Source organism: Mustela putorius, unplaced genomic scaffold (genome assembly GCF_011764305.1).
Source record: "Mustela putorius furo isolate JIRA1106 unplaced genomic scaffold, ASM1176430v1.1 tig00000224_pilon_pilon_pilon, whole genome shotgun sequence".
NCBI lineage: Eukaryota > Metazoa > Chordata > Mammalia > Carnivora > Mustelidae > Mustela > Mustela putorius.
Window position 1 is genome coordinate 14,633,605 of NW_025421321.1, and position 18,658 is coordinate 14,652,262.

The 18,658-nt window shown below is 36.4% G+C and overlaps 1 protein-coding gene across 1 annotated transcript in view; it reads left to right on the top strand.

The window, feature by feature from the left end:
* Positions 1 to 18,658, top strand: part of LRPPRC (leucine rich pentatricopeptide repeat containing) — a 110,749-nt gene that overhangs the window by 62,103 nt on the left and 29,988 nt on the right. The window contains exons 24-27 of the mRNA XM_045077743.1: positions 6,476 to 6,600; positions 7,078 to 7,184; positions 17,507 to 17,575; positions 18,403 to 18,493. Coding sequence (XP_044933678.1) covers positions 6,476 to 6,600; positions 7,078 to 7,184; positions 17,507 to 17,575; positions 18,403 to 18,493 — 392 coding nt within the window. The remainder of the gene's footprint in view (positions 1 to 6,475; positions 6,601 to 7,077; positions 7,185 to 17,506; positions 17,576 to 18,402; positions 18,494 to 18,658) is intronic.

The following is an 18,658-nucleotide window of genomic DNA, read 5'->3' on the forward strand; positions in this document are numbered from 1 at the left end:
GCAGAGTTGAACAAAACTTTCATGTGTTTCGTTTCGTTAGAATTATTTTATAAGCCACATCTCTGTGTGTAGTCCAGATGAATGTTATTTTAAACATTTTTTTGGTAACTACTTAAAAAATTTTTTTTTACTGAAATCCTACCTGATTCTGGAAGATAATCTGGGTCTTCCGTATTAAGGAAGGAAAAAAACGCTTTAAAATAGGTTAAAAGACCTTTTGGTTAGTCTTCATGTGCTGGTAAAGGAAATGAAATTAATAAAAGCTGGGCCATTAGGTTTAAAAGTATAAAAATTGGTATGATATAGTTTCAGATTCACTTGTTTTATAGCTTATCTGTTTTGGTTTCATTGCATATGAAAAATATCTGAAGCTGTTTAACTGGATTATTTAGTGCAGATGATCAAAGAAGCTTTAATTTCTGCTTTCCATTAAGAACTTTTCTGTGCTGATTTGTGCTATAATCTGTATGTGCCCACATGCATTTCATTTAAGCGAATCATAGACTTAGTATATTTAATCCTCCCAGAACTCTTGCTAAGTTAATCTTGAGTTCTTCATAAAGGTCACAATTTCTGTAAGATGAACCTATAATCATAAAAGTTTTAAAACTCACTGTAGCACTTTAAAATGTTATGTAAGTGGGAAATACACTTTTTTTTAAAATGCTGGTTATTCTGTCATATACACTCCCCTTCAATTTTAGCATCTTCATTTGTACTGGATACTTTTATTATTTATGGGAATGCTTGCCTTGGAGAGTAAAACTCTTTATGTGCTGAAAGGAAATTAAGGAGGTTTGGCTCTTTTACTCCATTATTGCAATTAAGAATTTAGCATCATCAGTGCCAAAGGACAAAAGTGGTTCATTTGCCCTAGGGGGACAGGACAGTGATAAGATGATTTTTCGTCAAGGATCATTGGGTCGTAATTAAGTTACATTCATGGCTATTGCTTTTTGAAGGATGATTGGTAAATGACAGGCTTCATGTGCTTAGTACGGACAGTGTTCAGTAGGGTTTTTTTCTGCCTCTGTCAGAAAATCCTGTTGAGCCTGATAATGTAAATGTGGCATTTTATTCTGAACAAAAGAGCAGGGAAATGAGCTATCTTGTCTAATCATTCAGTTGTTTAACACCGACTTCCAGTTTAGACTCAATTGGCTGGAAAGCACTTGACATGTGAAGTTAGTGCTGTTCGGAACGCATGTTTGAGTAAATTTTAAAGTAAGTGACAGCTAAATTGTACCTAGGGAAATTACAAAGCCTTCAACACAGTTAATTTTTTGGGGAGGATTAGTTGTAATTGCAACACCAGTCTCCTTGAAGATTCCTCATTTATAGATGATGAACAGGAAAAAAAAAAACATTTAGCTCTTTCAAAGGCTGGTTCTCTTAACAATAATTTTTATGAAGATGCTTTCTCTTGAATTGATTTCTCTTTACACTGAACAACTGCTTAAGATTTACAGAATAGTTTGTTTTTAGAGTGTTGAAGTGTTTTTTTGCCTTGTTTTAAACTTTTTTCCTCCCATAAACTCCCCTTTTCTCTACTGATTTCAGATTTTGAGAGCTTTTCAAGTCAGTAATCCCTTTAGGTAAATTGCCACTTCACTAACACTTTATGCATAATGTTGAAGCACTTTATTCCAATTAAAAATTAATATTTGTCATTTTTTTTGGTGGTTTAAAGTAAGTATCCTCTCTGAATTGGAAAGTAAGTTACTATAAAGAGATTAAGTTTGAAGTTGATAGGTGAATATAGATAGTTGCCACTAGTCATTCTTGTTCTAACAGTACGGGATTGTGTGAAATGCATTTACAATTTTTACAGTTAGGAATGGTGAGGAATTTGACTTAGGAGTGCTTTGTTTCCTGGTATCGTTGTTTGGTTATTTTTATGATCAGTGGATGCCTCATATGAATGTATATCGAGTATTTGTTTTTTTTGTCAGTGACAGTAGAGCATACTTTAATTCCATTAATACTGAGTAAAACTAAAGGTGGTATCAGATTTGCCATATGGGCTTCAAAAGCTTACAGTTTTAGAAGTTCCTCCATGAAATAATGCAAAGTTATAGTTTGTAGTGTGGAGTATAGGGCCATGTGCCCTTAAAAAAGTGAGTTGGAGAGTCTGGAGTATACTTTAATATGGGCCAAGTACATCGAAGTTAATAAGTAAAACTCTTAGTAGTAAATCTTTTTTAAAAAGATTTATTTGAGAGAGTGCGAGCCATGTACACATAGGTCTGGGTGGAGGGAGAGGAGAGAATCTCAAGCAGACTCTGTGCTGAGCGTAGATCCTGATGTGGAGCTTGATCTCATAACCCTGAGAGTATGACCTGAGTTAAAAACTGAGTCGGGGGGCGCCTGGGTGGCTCAGTGGGTTAAAGCCTCTGCCTTTGGCTCAGGTCATGATCCCAGGGTCCAGGGATCGAGCCCCACATCCGGCTCTCTGCTTGGTGGGGAGCCTGCTTCCCCCTCTGTCTCTGCCTGCCTCTCTGCCTATTTGTGATCTCTTGTCTGTGAAATAAATAAATAAAATCTTAAAAAAAAAAAAAACGAGTCAGACACTTAACCAACTGAGCCACCCAGGCACCCCAATAAATAAAACTCTCTTTTAACTGTTCTAATTACCTACTGGACTCAGCCTCTGGTATATATTTGTTCTTAAAATTTAGAATTATAGAATCTTTCTTTTTCCTGTTCTTCTTTCATGGACTTACAGAATTTTGATAAAGCTTATATTAATTTGCATCAATCAGATTTTTTAAAATTATTGCTTACTTATTGACATACAGTTTCATTCATGAAGATTGTTTTATGTACTTCATTGAAGTATTTTGAGGAGGATCTAATTGAAAGAAAGTTGTAGTGGGTTTGCCTTTTTTTTTTTTTTAAGAGATATAAGTATGTTATAGAGTTGGCTTTCCTTTAGCATTATTTGAAGTGTGTGAAAGCAGAGGCTAAATTTTTATCAGGAATGGGCTTAAAAATTTGTAACACGTTTATATATAAAGCTTTCAGAATTATGAATACATACTGAAGTAAGCATAGAACCACAAGTTGTTTTGCATCCAGAATTAATGTTACCAATAAGATTTCTTCAAAACATTACTGTTTTTTTAGAGTAGGGTTTTAAATCTACTGTAGTTTATTAAAGTATACCAAGGAAGTCTCATTCTATCTTAGATCACAGTACCTAGAAGTACACAGAGTGGTAAAGTGCTGTCCCACATCTCAGGTATAAAGCAGTATCCACTTTTTTCCTTTGGATATTTTGCTGTTCTTGCTGACTTCATCTTGCCTAGAAGAAATGGTACTTTAGCGTGATGATTTTTTCTGCCAGTGTGATACATTTGAGTTGAAATCTCATAAGCTCCAATACATAGAACCTCTCTAATCAGAGAATTCGAACTGGGAGGGAACCCACAGGTTCCTTGAGTTCAGCCATTGTGATAATCTGCTTTTCATCACCACTTCTGGAAATTTATCACATGGCTACAGCCGAGCCAGGACTTAATAAGTGGGATTGAGATTCAAAAGTCCTGTGAGTATATAACTGTTTTCGTAGCAGTGTCAATTTTAGATACTTTTTAATGTTTTTCATTTTTATCACCCAGGTTTTTAAGCTTTAGTAGGAAAGATTAATGATGACATCATATTATATGAGAGATGAACATTTTTCTCTCTTTTTAATATGTGATTCAAGCACGAGTCAGAATGTAAATGATAGGGATTGTGAGAAGAATGGACTAATTATTAGTTCATTTCTTTTTTTTTTTCCCTCCCCAGTTCAGTAGTTCATTTCTGTCATCAGTCCACTTATATGAAATGTTTCATTATAGATTTCTAACTCATTTTGTTGGCAACCTGAGAGCAGTGACATTGGTACTTAAAATCACTAACAAATATATGAATTATTTCCATTTTGCTATTCTTGTCGTTTCTGTTGTTGTTCTGAGGATGTATAATCTTCAGAAGCATGTATTTGGAGACCAAAGGCTATTAACATGTCTCTTTGATTGACAGAACAATTATTCATTCATTTATTGATAGCTTTGACCTAATGTAGGGGAAATACAGTTGAGACACACTGTTCTAGTTTGGGAATTGATCTGAGAAAGTGGATCATTAAAAAAATCAGTATGTGTTAGTTCTCTTGAAAACATCTTAGTAGTTTTTCATTAAATGGAATTGTAGAAGGCTAATAACTGAACCTGTATCTGAAGCAAAGGGGAAATACTGATTATATAAAGGTTTATATCATATGTGGTAGCTTCTGTAGCATTTCTCTTGTATGACAGTAATCTAGCCTGCAACATCTACTTGCGGTTTTGAAATTAACCTGTAATTTAGTCTTCACCCCAAATGACAAAAATTCAAATGACTCTGTGGGGTGCCGGAAGATGCACTGTAAACAGGGCTTGGGAAGGGGATAAGGTAGAGAGCTCTGGCAGGATCGGCTGGCTTTCACTGTGTCAAGTATTATTGCAATAAAATTAACACTTCTTCCTGGTATTTTCCTTTTAGTACAGCTTAAAATCTTAATCTAGATAAAATAGTAATTCAGTCTCGGGCAACATAACATTTATATAATGGACCAAAATGTTAGGGCTTCAGCAGAAATTTTAAAAATGCTTTCCTCCTTTTGAAAACTATGGCATGTGAGAGAAAGGTGTTTTTTCCACGGAGCCTGTCAAGAACTGTCACTAACCACATATCTCTCTATATTTCATACTTTCTTTTCAAAAATTTTTAATTTCTTATTCCACATTGCACCACCTTATTAGGTTAAACAGGCAGCAGTGTTGTCACTGGAGCATAAAGTGCGAGTAGATGTAGTCAGCGGAAAGTGGGAAGTGGGAAGGCAGTGCCTTCCTCTGTTTACCCTAGTAACCTTGGGCCAAATCATTCAGTCTTTACATGCTTTAATTTCCTCATCTGTTTAAAAATAAAGGAGGGTGGCATGTAGAATTGGATCACATAATTTCTACAGTTTTTCCGAAGTCTTACATATTTTTCATACTGTCATTTTCCTTTTAAAGGAAAAAGTAGTTTTGGGGGACTCAAAAGACTACATTTCCACTCTTAAGAAATTCTGACTTAATGAAAATATTGAAAGATAATTTTTTTGTTTGTTACCACAGAAGAGAAACCTTGACTTTACAACGGGAAATGATTTTTTCTTTTAAAGATTTTATTTTTAAGTAATCTCAACATGGGGCTCAGACTCACAACCCTGAAATCAAGAGTCTCATGCTCCATTGACTGAGCCAGCCAGGTGCCCCTGGAAATAATTTTTAAAAGCTTCCCTTCAAATGAGGGTTCTCCTAGAATTCACCGATCTTAAGAATGTCTGAGTTTTTAGCCACAGTAAGTTTCTGTATATATGAATCCTGAAGTTATTTTCTCCCTCTCCTGTCTGGAGAGGTGGCAGTACTAAAAATAGGATGATAGAGTTGTAAATACTTGAAAATTCCTTGGTAACTGCTGATAGATATTTCTTAATGTTTCCTAAATCTAGAATTTTTGAGGATAGTAAATACATATAAGTAGTTAGAAAAAATATTTGATAGTAGTCCTTGTTTTTAGAAATAATGTATTTTTATGGCAACTTAATAGATGAAATCAGATTTTTAAAAAAAGACTTTATTTATTTATGTATTTAAAGAGCAGGAGTGAGGACATGGGTGTGTGAGCGTGAGGGGTGCAGAGGGACAGGCGGACTCCCTGCTGAGTGTGGATCCTGGTGTGGGGGCTCGATCCCAGGACCCTGAGATCATGACCTGAGCTGAAACTGAGTTAGCCCCCCAACCGACTGAGCCACCCTGGCGCCCCTGAAATCAGATTTTATTGTTTATTATTTATTAAATTTTATTTATTTGAAAGAGAGAGAGACACTCAGCGAGAGAGGGAACACAAGCGGGGGTGGGGGAGTAGGAAAGGGAGAAGCAGGCTGCTGGCAGGGGCAGAGCAGGGAGCTCTGCCGAGCTCTGTCCCAGAACCCTGGGATCATGACCCTGAGCCAAAAGCAGACACTTAACGACTGAGCCACCCACGTGCCCTGAAATCAGATTTTATTTATAATAATCTCAGAGTATCCCTTCATTTATTTGTACTTTTTTGAAAAGAGTGCTATTTAGGGGGGCCTGGGTAAGCATCTGATTCTTGATCTTAACTCAGGTCTTGATCTCAGAGTCAGGAGTTCAAACCCCATGTTGGGCTCCATGCCCAACTTAAAATAAAAATAAAAAGACTGCTATTTTGCAAATGAAATAATGAAAGGTGAAGGAAAGAAAATAGAGAAAGTAACTTACTGATGTCTGTACTCAGAACCTTTATTTATACTATATAAGGATTGTTTCTCTCTTATTCCATTTTGCCTTTTTTAAAGCTCAAATGGATACATTTTGACTGCTCATGGTTGTGGGTCTAGATATATTTTATTCATTGTTCATATTTTGATGTTTCCAAGGGATGACTTAGGTGCTGCTCTGGAAGTCGCCATCGACTGCTATGAAAAATATAAAGTATTACCAAGGATTCATGATATCTTATGTAAACTGATAGAGAAGGGCGAGACTGATCTAATTCAGAAAGGTTGGTCACCTCCAATATCTTGCTGTAGTTGTTTTTCCCCTCTTGCTATTTAATCTCAATGAATTGCTGTGAAGAGAAAATTTAACAGGAAGGGAAGCACATCCAGGGAAACTTTGTTAGTCTTCTAAAATAAAAAGGACAGGATCAGCTAGATTTTCAGTGTTGTCAATATCCTTGATTTTAATAACTACTCATTTTGCATAGTTGCCTCTCTGTTATTTTTTGCTCTGCTTCTTGGTGATCTGCCTTTTCTGAGGAGTTGTTCCCACTTCTCCTCACCAGTTCTCTTTGAAGCTAGTCGTAGGTACTTAACTGTTGTAAATGTATGCTGTCAGGTAAGGAATGTGATGGAAAATTGGTTGATACAGTGCTAGTTTTCAAGTTACTGTAAATATTTGTTTTAAAGTTTTCTTTTATTTGTCCAGAACTTCAAGTGATAATTTGTTTCTTTGTATATTTTTTTCTTCTACTCTCTAGCGATGAACTTTGTGAGCCAAGAACAAGGTGAAATGACGATGCTGTATGATCTCTTCTTTGCCTTCCTACAAACAGGAAATTACAAAGAGGCCAAGAAGATCATTGAGGTATGGTTTTTAACTACAGGATTCTAATGGTACAGCTGTTTATACTCTTAATTGGAATATGTTTAAAATTTTTAACCTTTAATTACCGTTGTTCTGATTCATGTTAATATAATTCAGTCCCAATAATGGGGGCTGGGGGGGGTTGCTCGGCCAGCTTCTTTATTGTATATAATTACAGCTCAGTAAAGGCAGCCTGGTTGTATATTGAATTTGTTTCCTCACTTTGTTAAATTCACTGTTATGTATCAGAATGATATTTGCATATTAAATCTTGGATTGTGGAACAATTAAATTAAACTGACATTCCTGGGTGTAAAGTTGCTAATCCTCTTTGCCAAGGAATTCTTTGTTCTTAAAAGCGGTGGAATTTAATTTGCTGCAGACCATGCTCAGATTTATTTGTAATGCTTGTCTACAAGTTAATCAGCCAAACAAGTGCTGTCTGCAACTGTTTGGCATTTAATTTAAAATTTCTTCCTCTTCTTCTCCTTTTCTCTTTTTTTAAACTATGGTAAGCAGCTTATGGGAAATGGTAGGTGACAAACCTGGCCTATTTAGGATTAGTGTATTTTATCTAGGCTTGATTGAAATTTTGCTTACTGAAATTGGTAAGTCAAAGGGCAACTATAAAGTCTGTCCAAATTACAATTAACTTCACTATTAAGCAGTTCTGTTTCCTCTAAATAAAACATTCCACAGAGGATAGACCCATTACCTTAAGAAAAATTACTTAATGTGAAATAAATAAAATCAGTAATCCTGTTTCTGTCAGATCATACGTTGTCATGACTCCATGTCTTTTCCCAAAAGTTCCCGTGGCAGATGGGACACAGGGTGGTGTTTGGCCTTCTTATTTGTATATTGATGACTGCTTATCATGAAGTTGAAAATGGAGGCATACAACCCTGAAAATTATAGTTTGTCTTGATATTTTTCGAAGAAGAGAAAAGTATGGAAAGGGAAGACTGTTCAGTTGATTCAGAACGTTCTTAGTTTGTCTTACAACTCCATCTGTCCTTCTGTCAGAGGGAAGTGGGACATGCAATTTTGGGCAGGTTCTTCGGTAGCTCAAGTAGTTCACTTGTATTTTCTAGAAAATCGTATAAATTCTTTCAATAACAGTTCCTGGTGGGGGCACCTGGGTGACTCAGTTGGTTAAGTGTCTGCCTTCAGCTCAGGTCATGATCCTGGAGTCCCAGGATCCAGTCCCATATCAGGCTCCCTGCTCAGCAGGGAGTCTGCTTCTCCCTCTGACCCTCACCAGCTGATTCTCTCTCTCTCTCTCTCTCTCTCTCAAATAAATCTTTTAAAAAAAGAAAAAAAAAGTCTGGTGTGTCTGAAAATGCAGGAAGCTGTCTGCCTTTTGAGTTCTGCTGCTCTGTGTGCCTGATATCAGTATTAGCAGGGCACTGATCAGAGGGAAAATGAAGCTCAGGTATTCAGATAATAGTGACTGAGAGGCTCTATCATAGGAACTCGTGTGTCTCTTTACGTAATAATCAAGACATAATAGAAGAGCCAAAATCACGAGTTCTCCTTTTGCCATCTACTTGCTAGTGCGGTAATGGACAGTTACTAAACCTTCTTAAGCGTCCTCTTCTATAAAAGGGAGTATAGTATCTTTAAGATTCAATCACATAATGTATGTAAAGCAGCTTGCATGTTTCTGGATTATGGTAGTAATCAATAATATTAATTCTCTTTGCCCCTTAAAAGTAGGGATTGCGTTATCTGCTTTACCCCACTTAATTCACAGTATGATGTTTAGCATAAAGGTACATGTTGTCACATGAATAGGCAAGAGAAAACTGCCTCTTAATTACTTTAAAGCTTTGCCAAATACAGCATCATTGAGTGTAATCATTTAGGGATGCTGTCTACTGATGACAGAATTTTCATAGTGGATGTGTACAAAATTGCTTAAAGGATAAAGAATGGCTTTACAGAACCCCTGTGGTATTTTAGGGTAGGACAGCAGGTGTGTGAAACATGGGAATATTCCGAAGCACATTTCTAGTTTCTTTTTTTTTTTTAATTAATGATTAGCTGGGTTTGAATTAAAATGGGAACTTGCTTTTTTCACTACTAAAATTGAAGATCTGGAATTTTCTCTTATAGTGTTCTAAGGATTATTGAGAATATAGAAAGTAATAGAAAATAATAAATTGTGACTGTATCAGCGTGTGAAAGAGTATTATAAATACTGAGCAATATTTTTTTTTAATCATTCCCCAAAATGCATTAGTGTCTTATCAATGGGTAGATTTGCTAGGGTTAAGATTTCAAAGCAAAGTATACAGTGAAGCTTCTTTATAGTTCAAGCACTGTGGGAGAGAAGATAAGCCAGTCATAAAAATGTTCACATTAAATAAAGAAAGAAGAGGCAGAATTCAATGTGTAATAGGATTCATGTTGTTTTTTAAATGAACTGGGGTACACATATCATGTATTCTATACAGTACATTTTAATATTGTCTTACATTTTATTTCCATACATGGATTATTACAGGAGAGTGGACTTAACAGCTGCTATTCTGTTTTATACTTTTCTGAATTTCCTGCATTTTCTATAATGAGCATATAAATTCTTACACTCACAAAAAGTGTGTTCTTCCAAAAGAAGAAGAGTGAGAGAATCAGATGAAGATTTATTAAGAACTAATGTGCCACTCCTTGAATGTGAGATTAATGTATGAGAATAATTATGATTTGAGACTGAAAAGTATTAACTGCCATAAGAAAAGTATGAATACTTCTGAGAGTTCAAGGATGGAACTTACTCCCAGTGAAGGAAATTAGGCAAGACTTTCTGGAGGAAATGCAGCATGAGGTGAGGGGTTGATGCATATGGTATTCTTCAACATCTGAGAGTTTGATGAAGCTGTTAACACATATTAGAGGTCAAGCAAAAAGGTGGAAAGGGGAAATCTCTAAAAAATTCTTTTTTCCCCAGCTTTATTAATATATAATTAGCATGTAACATTGTGTCTGTTCAAGGTGTACAGCATGTTAATTTGATTACTTACATTTTACAAAATGATGACCACAGTAGCGTTAGTTAACACCTCTGTCATTGCACATAATTACAGTTTCTTTTTTGTGATGAGAACATTTAAGATTTACTGTCTTAGTGGGGCATCTGGGTGGCTCAGTCGGTTAAGTGTCCAACTCTTGATTTCAGATCAGGTCTTGATTTCAGGATCAGGAGTTTAAGCCCTCCATTGGGCTCCACACTGGGTGTGGAGCCTACTTAAAAAAAAATGTAGCTAGATATAGGTGTATATATACATGAACATATATAGATTATACATAAACATATATAGATATACAGTATTGTTTCTCTTTTTTATTAAAAACATTTTTTTTAAGTTTTATTTATTTAAGTAATCTTTATACCCAGTGTGGGGCTCAGACTCTAGACCCTGAGATCAAGAGTCACACACACCTCTGTTGAGCCAGCCAGGCGTCCCTGTAGTATTGTTAACTACAGTCACCGTGCACTACATTAGGTCCCCAGAACCTGTTCATCTTACAAGGGAAGTTTGTACCCTTTAACCAATATTTCCCCATTTCTCCTGAGCCCCTGGCAAACACCATTCTAGAAGTTCGGTTGTTTTAGAGTCAACATATTTGTGAGATCATACTCTCTGTCTTTCTCTGCCTCACATATTTCACTTGGCATAGTGCCCTTGAGGTCTATCCTGTTTGACCAGTTTACCCTGTCTCCCTTATTCCCTTCTTTTCTCCTTTCCTCTTTCCCTCCCTGTCTTTCTTCCCTCTCTCCCTTCATCATATCAATAATAAATACTTTCTTTAAAAGATTTTATGTATTTATGTCAGAGAGAGAGAGAGAAGAGAGCATGAGTGGTGGGAGGGGCAGAGGGAGAAGCCGACTCCCCACTGAGCAGGGAACCCGACAAAGGGCTTGATCCCAGAATCCTGGGATCGTGACTTGAGCCGAAGGCACACGCTTAACCAACTGAACCATCTATGCGTCCCAATAATAAATAATATCAATGACATCTTGAGAAAGATGTTCGTCCTAGAGAAAGATCTTTAAAAATGAATCTGTATAATGCAGTAATTGCTATAGAAGGATATACCACAGACTCTGTCTTTCTGAGGAAGTCATGTTTGGCATAAGAACTAAAGGATGCCAGGGGGGCCAGCCACACAGAGTGGAGGCAAAAGCATTTCAGGTAGGGACGCCTGGGTGGCTCAGTTGGTTAAGCAGCTGCCTTCGGCTCAGGTCATGATCCCAGCGTCCTGGGATCGAGTCCCACATCGGGCTCCTTGCTCCGCTGGGAGCCTGCTTCTCCCTCTGACTCTGCCTTCCACTTTGTCTGCCTGTGCTCGATCTCGCTCGCTTTCTCTCTGACAAATAAATAAATAAAATCTTTAAAAAAAAAAAATATTAAAAAAAAAAAAAGCATTTCAGGTAGAGGGAACTCCCTGTGCAAAGACCCTGAGGCAGGAAAGTGCCTCCATCTTTTGTCTTTGTGTTGTCTCTTAGGGCTCTTATCAGATAACACTCAAAAGAGTGTTTGGTCCATTATTAAATAGTAAGTGTTAACTTTTATTCCCTTCCTTCTGTGCGACAGTTTCCTGTATTGAAGTCAACTCTTTAGTCTCCTGCAGTCTCATCTGCAGGGTAACTATCCCTAGATCCTCTCAATGTTCTTCTGGCACATTCTGGAATGAACTTGGGGACATGTTCACAAATTATTTTTACAAACCTATCTAATAATACCAGTCAGTATTTTGTAGTCCATGTTGCACCAGTGATGATGATCGATATGACTTTTTCCCCTGTGAATAGATTCAAATAAAATTTACATATGATTCCTTTTTAAAATAGGCCAAGTATGAAGACGCACTGTTAATCCCATTACTCAGCTAGTCATTTCTGTGGTTTTTCTGTCCTTTAGTTAACACATATTTCTTTTGTACATAATTGAAGTAAATTGATAATGTTTATCAATAGAATCATAGAACCATAGTTTTATCCTACATCACTGTTTCTGCATTCGACGCATGCGTAATTAAGAACTCTTCTGATCATTATTTTTAATGACCACGTCACCCCATAGTGTGAGTGAACTAAAGTTCATTTGCCCATTTGTCTTCTGAGAAAATTATTTACTTTTAAAAGAAATCATCATGATGCACATCTTAATCTATAGGTATAGGTATATTTGGTTTTCAGATGATTTACTTAGGATTATTTCTTAGAAGTAAGTGAAATGCATTACTGTTAAAGCCCCTGACGCATAAATACAGAAATTTTGTTCTATCCTTATAAGTGATACCTCTTCTGTGGTCATCATAGCAGATTTGGTCTAAAGCCCAGGCCTCCCTTGCTCTTCTGCTAGAAGTTATGATAAAATAAGATGATCTTTTCTTTTTTCCTTTCATTAATTCATTTTTCCCCCCCTTAATCATGGTAATTCTGGTCTCATAGAATGAATTTGGAAGTCTTCCTTTCTCTTCTGTTTTTTGTATAGTTTGAGAAGAATAGGTGTTCATTCCTCTTTAAAGGTGTGGTAGAATTCATCTGTAAAGCTGGTCCTGAACTTTTCTTTTTTGGGAGGACTTTGATTACTGATTTAGTTTCATTGCTAGCAACTGATCTTTTCAAATTTTTTATTTCTTCCTGATTCAGTTTTGGAAAGTTAAATGTTTCTAGGAATTTATCTGTTTCTTCTTGGTTGTCCAGTTTGTTGGCATATATTAAGATGGTATTTTCTCACTAAGAAAGGACTTCATTTTTTCAGTCAGGTTTTGGTTTTTTTTTTAAGATTTTATTTATTTATTTGACACAGAGAGAGATGACGAGAGAGAGGATACAAGCAGACGGAGTGGGAGAGGGAGAAGCAGGCTTCCTGCTAGACAGGGAGCCCAATGCAGGTCTTGATCCCAGGACTCTGGAATCATGACCTGAGCTGAAGGCAGATGCTTAACTAAGACTGAGCCACCCAGGCGCCCCATCAGTAAAGTATTTTTTTTTTTAAAGATTTTATTTATTTATTTGACAGAGAGAACTCACAAGTAGATGGAGAGGCAGGCAGAGAGAGAGAGAGAGAGGGAAGCAGGCTCCCTTCCGAGCAGAGAGCCCAATGCGGGACTCGATCGCAGGACCCTGAGATCATGACCTGAGCCGAAGGCAGCGGCTTAACCCACTGAGGCACCCAGGCGCCCCAGTAAAGTATTTTTTAAGGTACTTAAGTCACCTCCCAGGATGGAAGTATTGCAAGGTCATTTAATGAATTAATATTGTTTGGGTACTTCATTTTGTGTTTTAAGACAGGACATTAAGTCCAGGGAGGGGTGTTATATACAAGTATGAGAAAAGTTAAATTATTATTTGAAAGGTTAAATAACTACACTAAAGGTTTCTGTAAAGAAATACTTATGTTTATTCTTATCCCTTTGAGCAGTTCAGTGATCACAAACTTCATGCCTGCCATGTGCCAGGGGCTGCTGAGTTTTCTAGGTAGAAACACAGAGTCTGCTTTAATTTTGGTTAGCATTTCTCATTTCAGCCTTTTCCTTTGAGGTTCAAATTTAGATTACAAGCTAAACAATATAAGTAATATTAGTTACACTTTTACACTTTCAATTAATTTTCATGTACAGTTTTATATGAGGCTCACAAAACAACTCTGAGAAGTAATTAAAGCAGGAATCTTTAGTTCAGAGTGTTAGTATGGAGTTTGTTTAGTTAGTGGTAGTCATGGAATTTGAAATTGGGTCCTGATTTCACTTTTTCTTTTTGTTCTTCATTCTTACCTCTGTGATCTCGCTGTCTTTTTAAAATTGAGATAAGATGGAGGTGCCTGGGTGACTCAGTCAATTAAGCACCTGCCTTTAGCTCGAGTCGGGATCCTGGGGTCCTGGCATTAAGCCCAGCATTGGGCTCTCTGCTCAGCAGGGTGTCTTCTTCCCTCTGCCCTTCACCCCACTCGTACGGGCATAAACTATGCGCACTTTCTATTTCAAATAAATAAAATCTTTTTTAAAAATTGAGATAAGTGGGACGCCTGGGCGGCTCAGTTGGTTGGATAACTGCCTTCAGCTCAGGTCATGATCCTAGAGTTCTCGGATCCAGTCCCACATCTGGCTCCCAGCTCCACGGGGAGTCTGCTTCTCCCTCTGACCTTCTCCTCACTCATGCTCTCTCTCATTGTCTCTTTCTCAAATAAATTAAATCTTAAAAAAAAAAATTGAGATAAGTTATAGCATCGTGCAAGTTTAAAGTATGCAGTGTTTTGGTTTGATGCATTTGTATATACATTGCAGTATAATCTCCATGATCCCCTGACCCCTCAGTATCTGAACCACCAAAAGAACTTACCCTTTTTCAGAATTATTCTTTCTTGATTTTTTTTTTTCTCCTCTTATCTGCTGTTACCCTTCCATTATATGGTAGCCAGAGTCTACTCAGGGGCAAAACTCTTTTTATGGTTTTGTGTTTAGGACCAAAAGTTTGGATTATAGTGACAGTCTTTGTGGCTTTTACCTTTGCTCTTTGCTAGATCACATGCAAGGTCTCATCTTAATTTGCCTTCTTTAATAAGCCAGAATGGATCTTATAGATACAGAAGGATTTTTAGAGATATTTTTTCCCCTGACCTCCCAAATTTCAAGAGATGTCAGTTCTCGTGTCAGTTCATACCCATGAGTTAGTTTACTTATTAATATCTCCGGTAACATGTGGTTAAGTGGGTCATGTTTGCTCAATCATATTTTCCTCCTTATTCTAGACATAGTCTTTAAGTCTGTCTCCAAAGATTTTTTTTTAAGATGTCCTTTTATTTGAGAGAAAGAGCATGCACACGTAGTAGGAGGGTCAGAGGAGGGGAGAGAGAGTCTCAAGCGGACTCCATGCTAAGTGAAGCCTGATGTGGGGCTTGATCTCCTGACCCTGAGATCACAACCCGAACTGAAACCAAGAGTTGGACACTTAACTTACTGCGCCACCCAGTCACCCCATCCCTGAAGATTTTAGAGAAAAGGACAGATAATTGAAAGATTTAACAAGTTCCATGATACTTTTTTCTCCCCTTGCTATTCTAGCTATAAAGATAAATAGTTGGGTTCTTGTTTTTACTTGTCCACTACCTCTCATGCACTTCATTTTTTTCCCCGCTATGTTGAATAGAGGATATGAGGCTGGGATAGTTGTTCATTTGTTTTCCATTTCATGTTTCTAACACTAACAGCAGGAAAAATCAAACAGGTAAAAACTTCTGTTTGGGTCAAATTTAAGGTGGTTTTTCTTTCTGAAGAATCTTCATTTCTTTCCACTTTAAAGATAATAATTACCTGATAGGTCTTTTTACTAGTATATATTGAAGCCTATTATGGTAACAACAAATTTACATCAGAGTAATGTAACAAATAGAAATTATTTTGTATTTTGCATTACTGTTATTCTTATACAAGTGAACCTGGTGCTAAATTGGAACTTCACAAAGAATATTTTAGAGCACAGTAACCTCGGTGGAAACAAACTTGCCAGATGTTTTATTAGAGTAATTAATTTATTCTCAGTGTTCATTAATTAGACTGTATGTAGCAAAAACAGAAAAAGTTAGGTAAGTTTATTGTTTTAATTAAACTGTTCTAATTAATTGGTTTTTGATATATATAACATCCCAATTAGAATTCTGTTCTTCTCCAAAGTTTTATTATATTTTCTATTTTTGCTTTCAACTTGTGTTTAAAATTCAGTAAGATGTTAAGAGATACAGAAATGTAGACTATTATAGAAGCCTAGGAGATTTAGTTAATCTGACCTAGATGTTCTTTTGATGATAGAGATTTACAATGTGAAAACAGTTCTCAATTTCAAAATGAAACCTAGGACTATCTGCTCTATAAAGTCAGCTGTCCTGCTCGTGACAAGCAGATTAATCAGCCACCAAAAAGAAGCGTTTACAAACATAAAAGTTGTGCTATTAAGATCATTGGTTTTGCATCAGCAGTCAGTTGAAGCTATAATTGATTGTATGCCTTGGATTTTGCCTTCTTCTAAAGAGGATAGTCTAGTATTTTTGGAAGGGCTTTTTGTATACATTTGATTTCATTTGGTTTCATTTTTATTGGTTTCATTTTCAGAGTAATGCCTATGAAATCAAAGAGGTAATGTGAGAAAATCCTTGAGTAGAAATTGTGTGGAGATGTAAATATTAATGTATTTGAGAATATATTTCAGCAGTTGATCTATTCAGCATTTCTTTCTTCTATCCCAGAATGCATATACTTGCACAGTCAGAATGAGAATACTTTTACAACTTCTGCTGTGCCTGTTTCTCTGTCATCCTACCAGAGCTCTGAGATGTTACTGTCTGCTTCAGTTCTTAATTTAACATTGTACAGTATTACTTGAAGGAATAAAAAATCATGAGGACTTCTAAATAAGAGATCAGATTTGAGGGATCTGTGGTTTAGTCAACAAAGCTGAGCAGAGAAATCAGTGGAGGTACCTCCTCTAAGCTGGAGCAGCCAGGGCTAATGAGTATGTAGTTTTCTTATCATAATGCTGTGATTGAAATGTACTATTTAATGGGGAAACCCTCTTAGACATGATGAGAATATTGTAGTTAGAGTGACAAATCCTTGGAATTATGTGTGAATTAGTTTGCCTTTTATTCCAGTATCCAAAATTTAAAAAGAACTGCTTTGCCACCAGAGTTATTGACTAAACCCTAGTAATTTCTGATTGAGGATATAACATATATCTCAGTAATTGAAATAAACCAAGACTATGAACTAATTTTAAGTACTTAGCTTGCTTAAGTACCTCGCTCTCTACACATTTAGTTTTAGATAATAGGCAAACATTTGTGGCCGTCACAATACTTTTAAAAGTGAAAGCCATTGGTTTATTGTTGTGATGATGGTTCATAAGTATGTGTACATTAATTTTTGCTTCCTGAATCCATTGGGATCTCTAAAGTGTGTGTGTGTTTAATTTGACATCTTTTAGAATTGATTTAGTACACTGAGTCAAGGTTCCTTTGTATAGTAAAGAAAGTTTAACCATCTTAATGTTTAAAGATCTGTTGAATGAAAATTGACCTGCAAAGCAATATTTTGACATAACCCAAATATTCTAGATACTGGTTAAATATAGGTTCCTATTTATGCTCTGTTTTAATCCTAAAAGTCTTTGGTAACTGGTATTAAGTTATAGGTTTCTTTTTTTATATTTGTTTAGGAAGGAGGCAGTGGATTAGATGAAAACTATTGTCTTTGAGGGAAAATTCACATTTAGCTGAGCCTTACCTCACACGTTCTCTGATGATTTTATTTTATAGACTCCAGGCATTAGAGCTCGACCCACAAGACTTCAGTGGTTTTGTGAAAGATGTATTTCAAGTAATCAGGTTTGTGTTTAATTTCTGGTCTCGACCACCTAAAACTGTGAGTAGAAAGCAAGTGTCCTTCCTACATGTCGTATGAGCATTCGGGGATTTTGGGACATAGAGCATTATTAATGGAAGCAGCACTATCTTTGGTGGTTTTCCAAATAAGTAGTAGCTTAATTCTTGTTCCTGAGGTGCAGTTGAATCCCTAAAATTTTTAATTTGGGCCCTGAAGATTTTAGCCTGCTTATCCTAAGTTGTTGGCTTGAGCAGGCTAACCTTGTTTCTTTTGCAATTTAAATCTGCCTCAGTCCTCAGTGACCCGAGGAGTCACTTAGGGTAGCCCAGTGGAATTTCTACTTTACGTCTCCTCCAGTGCAGATATCTTTTCATATCCCGCCAACTGGAAGCCACAGGGGAAGAGGAGTATAACACTTGGGTGTAGGAGTGTTCTTATTAACTGGAGAGTGTATTCACTGGATCTTCTTCCAGCAGTGTCTTTGAATTCTCAGAATGTATCTTCATGAGGTTTCCTCAGCCAGATGATTGTTCATGTTTTGTTCTTGACTACAGAGTCCTTCTTCAGCTTTTTAGCTTAAAAAAAAGTCATTTTTAATTGTGGTAAACTACATATATAACATAAAATTTATCATTTTAACCATTTGTAAGTGTTCACTTCAGTGGCAGTAAGTCCATTCACATTGGTGTGCTCGGCTCTTTAACTTTTGAAGTGAAGTTAATCTGCCCTTTGGGTAAAGATTGGTGGAAGGATTATTAAACTGAGATTTGTCAGCTATAAAATATGTCCTTTACACATTGTAGATCCATCTGTTAATCTTATTTTTAAGGTTGAAGTTCTAGAAAAATTAGTGGAGCTGACACAGAAGTTGTTTGAATGTGATAGAGACCAGCTGTACTACAGTCTACTAAAATTGTATAGTAAGTAATCTGACTGTTCGTCATGTTTTCATCTTCAGACATTAATTCTGTTGAAGGCAGGTGCAAGAAAGGAATATTGGGAAGGTCTAGTGATTGTCAAATGTGTGGTCTTCAATAGAGTTTTAAGTAGAGGCCTGATTGAATTTTATCACAGATTGTTTTATT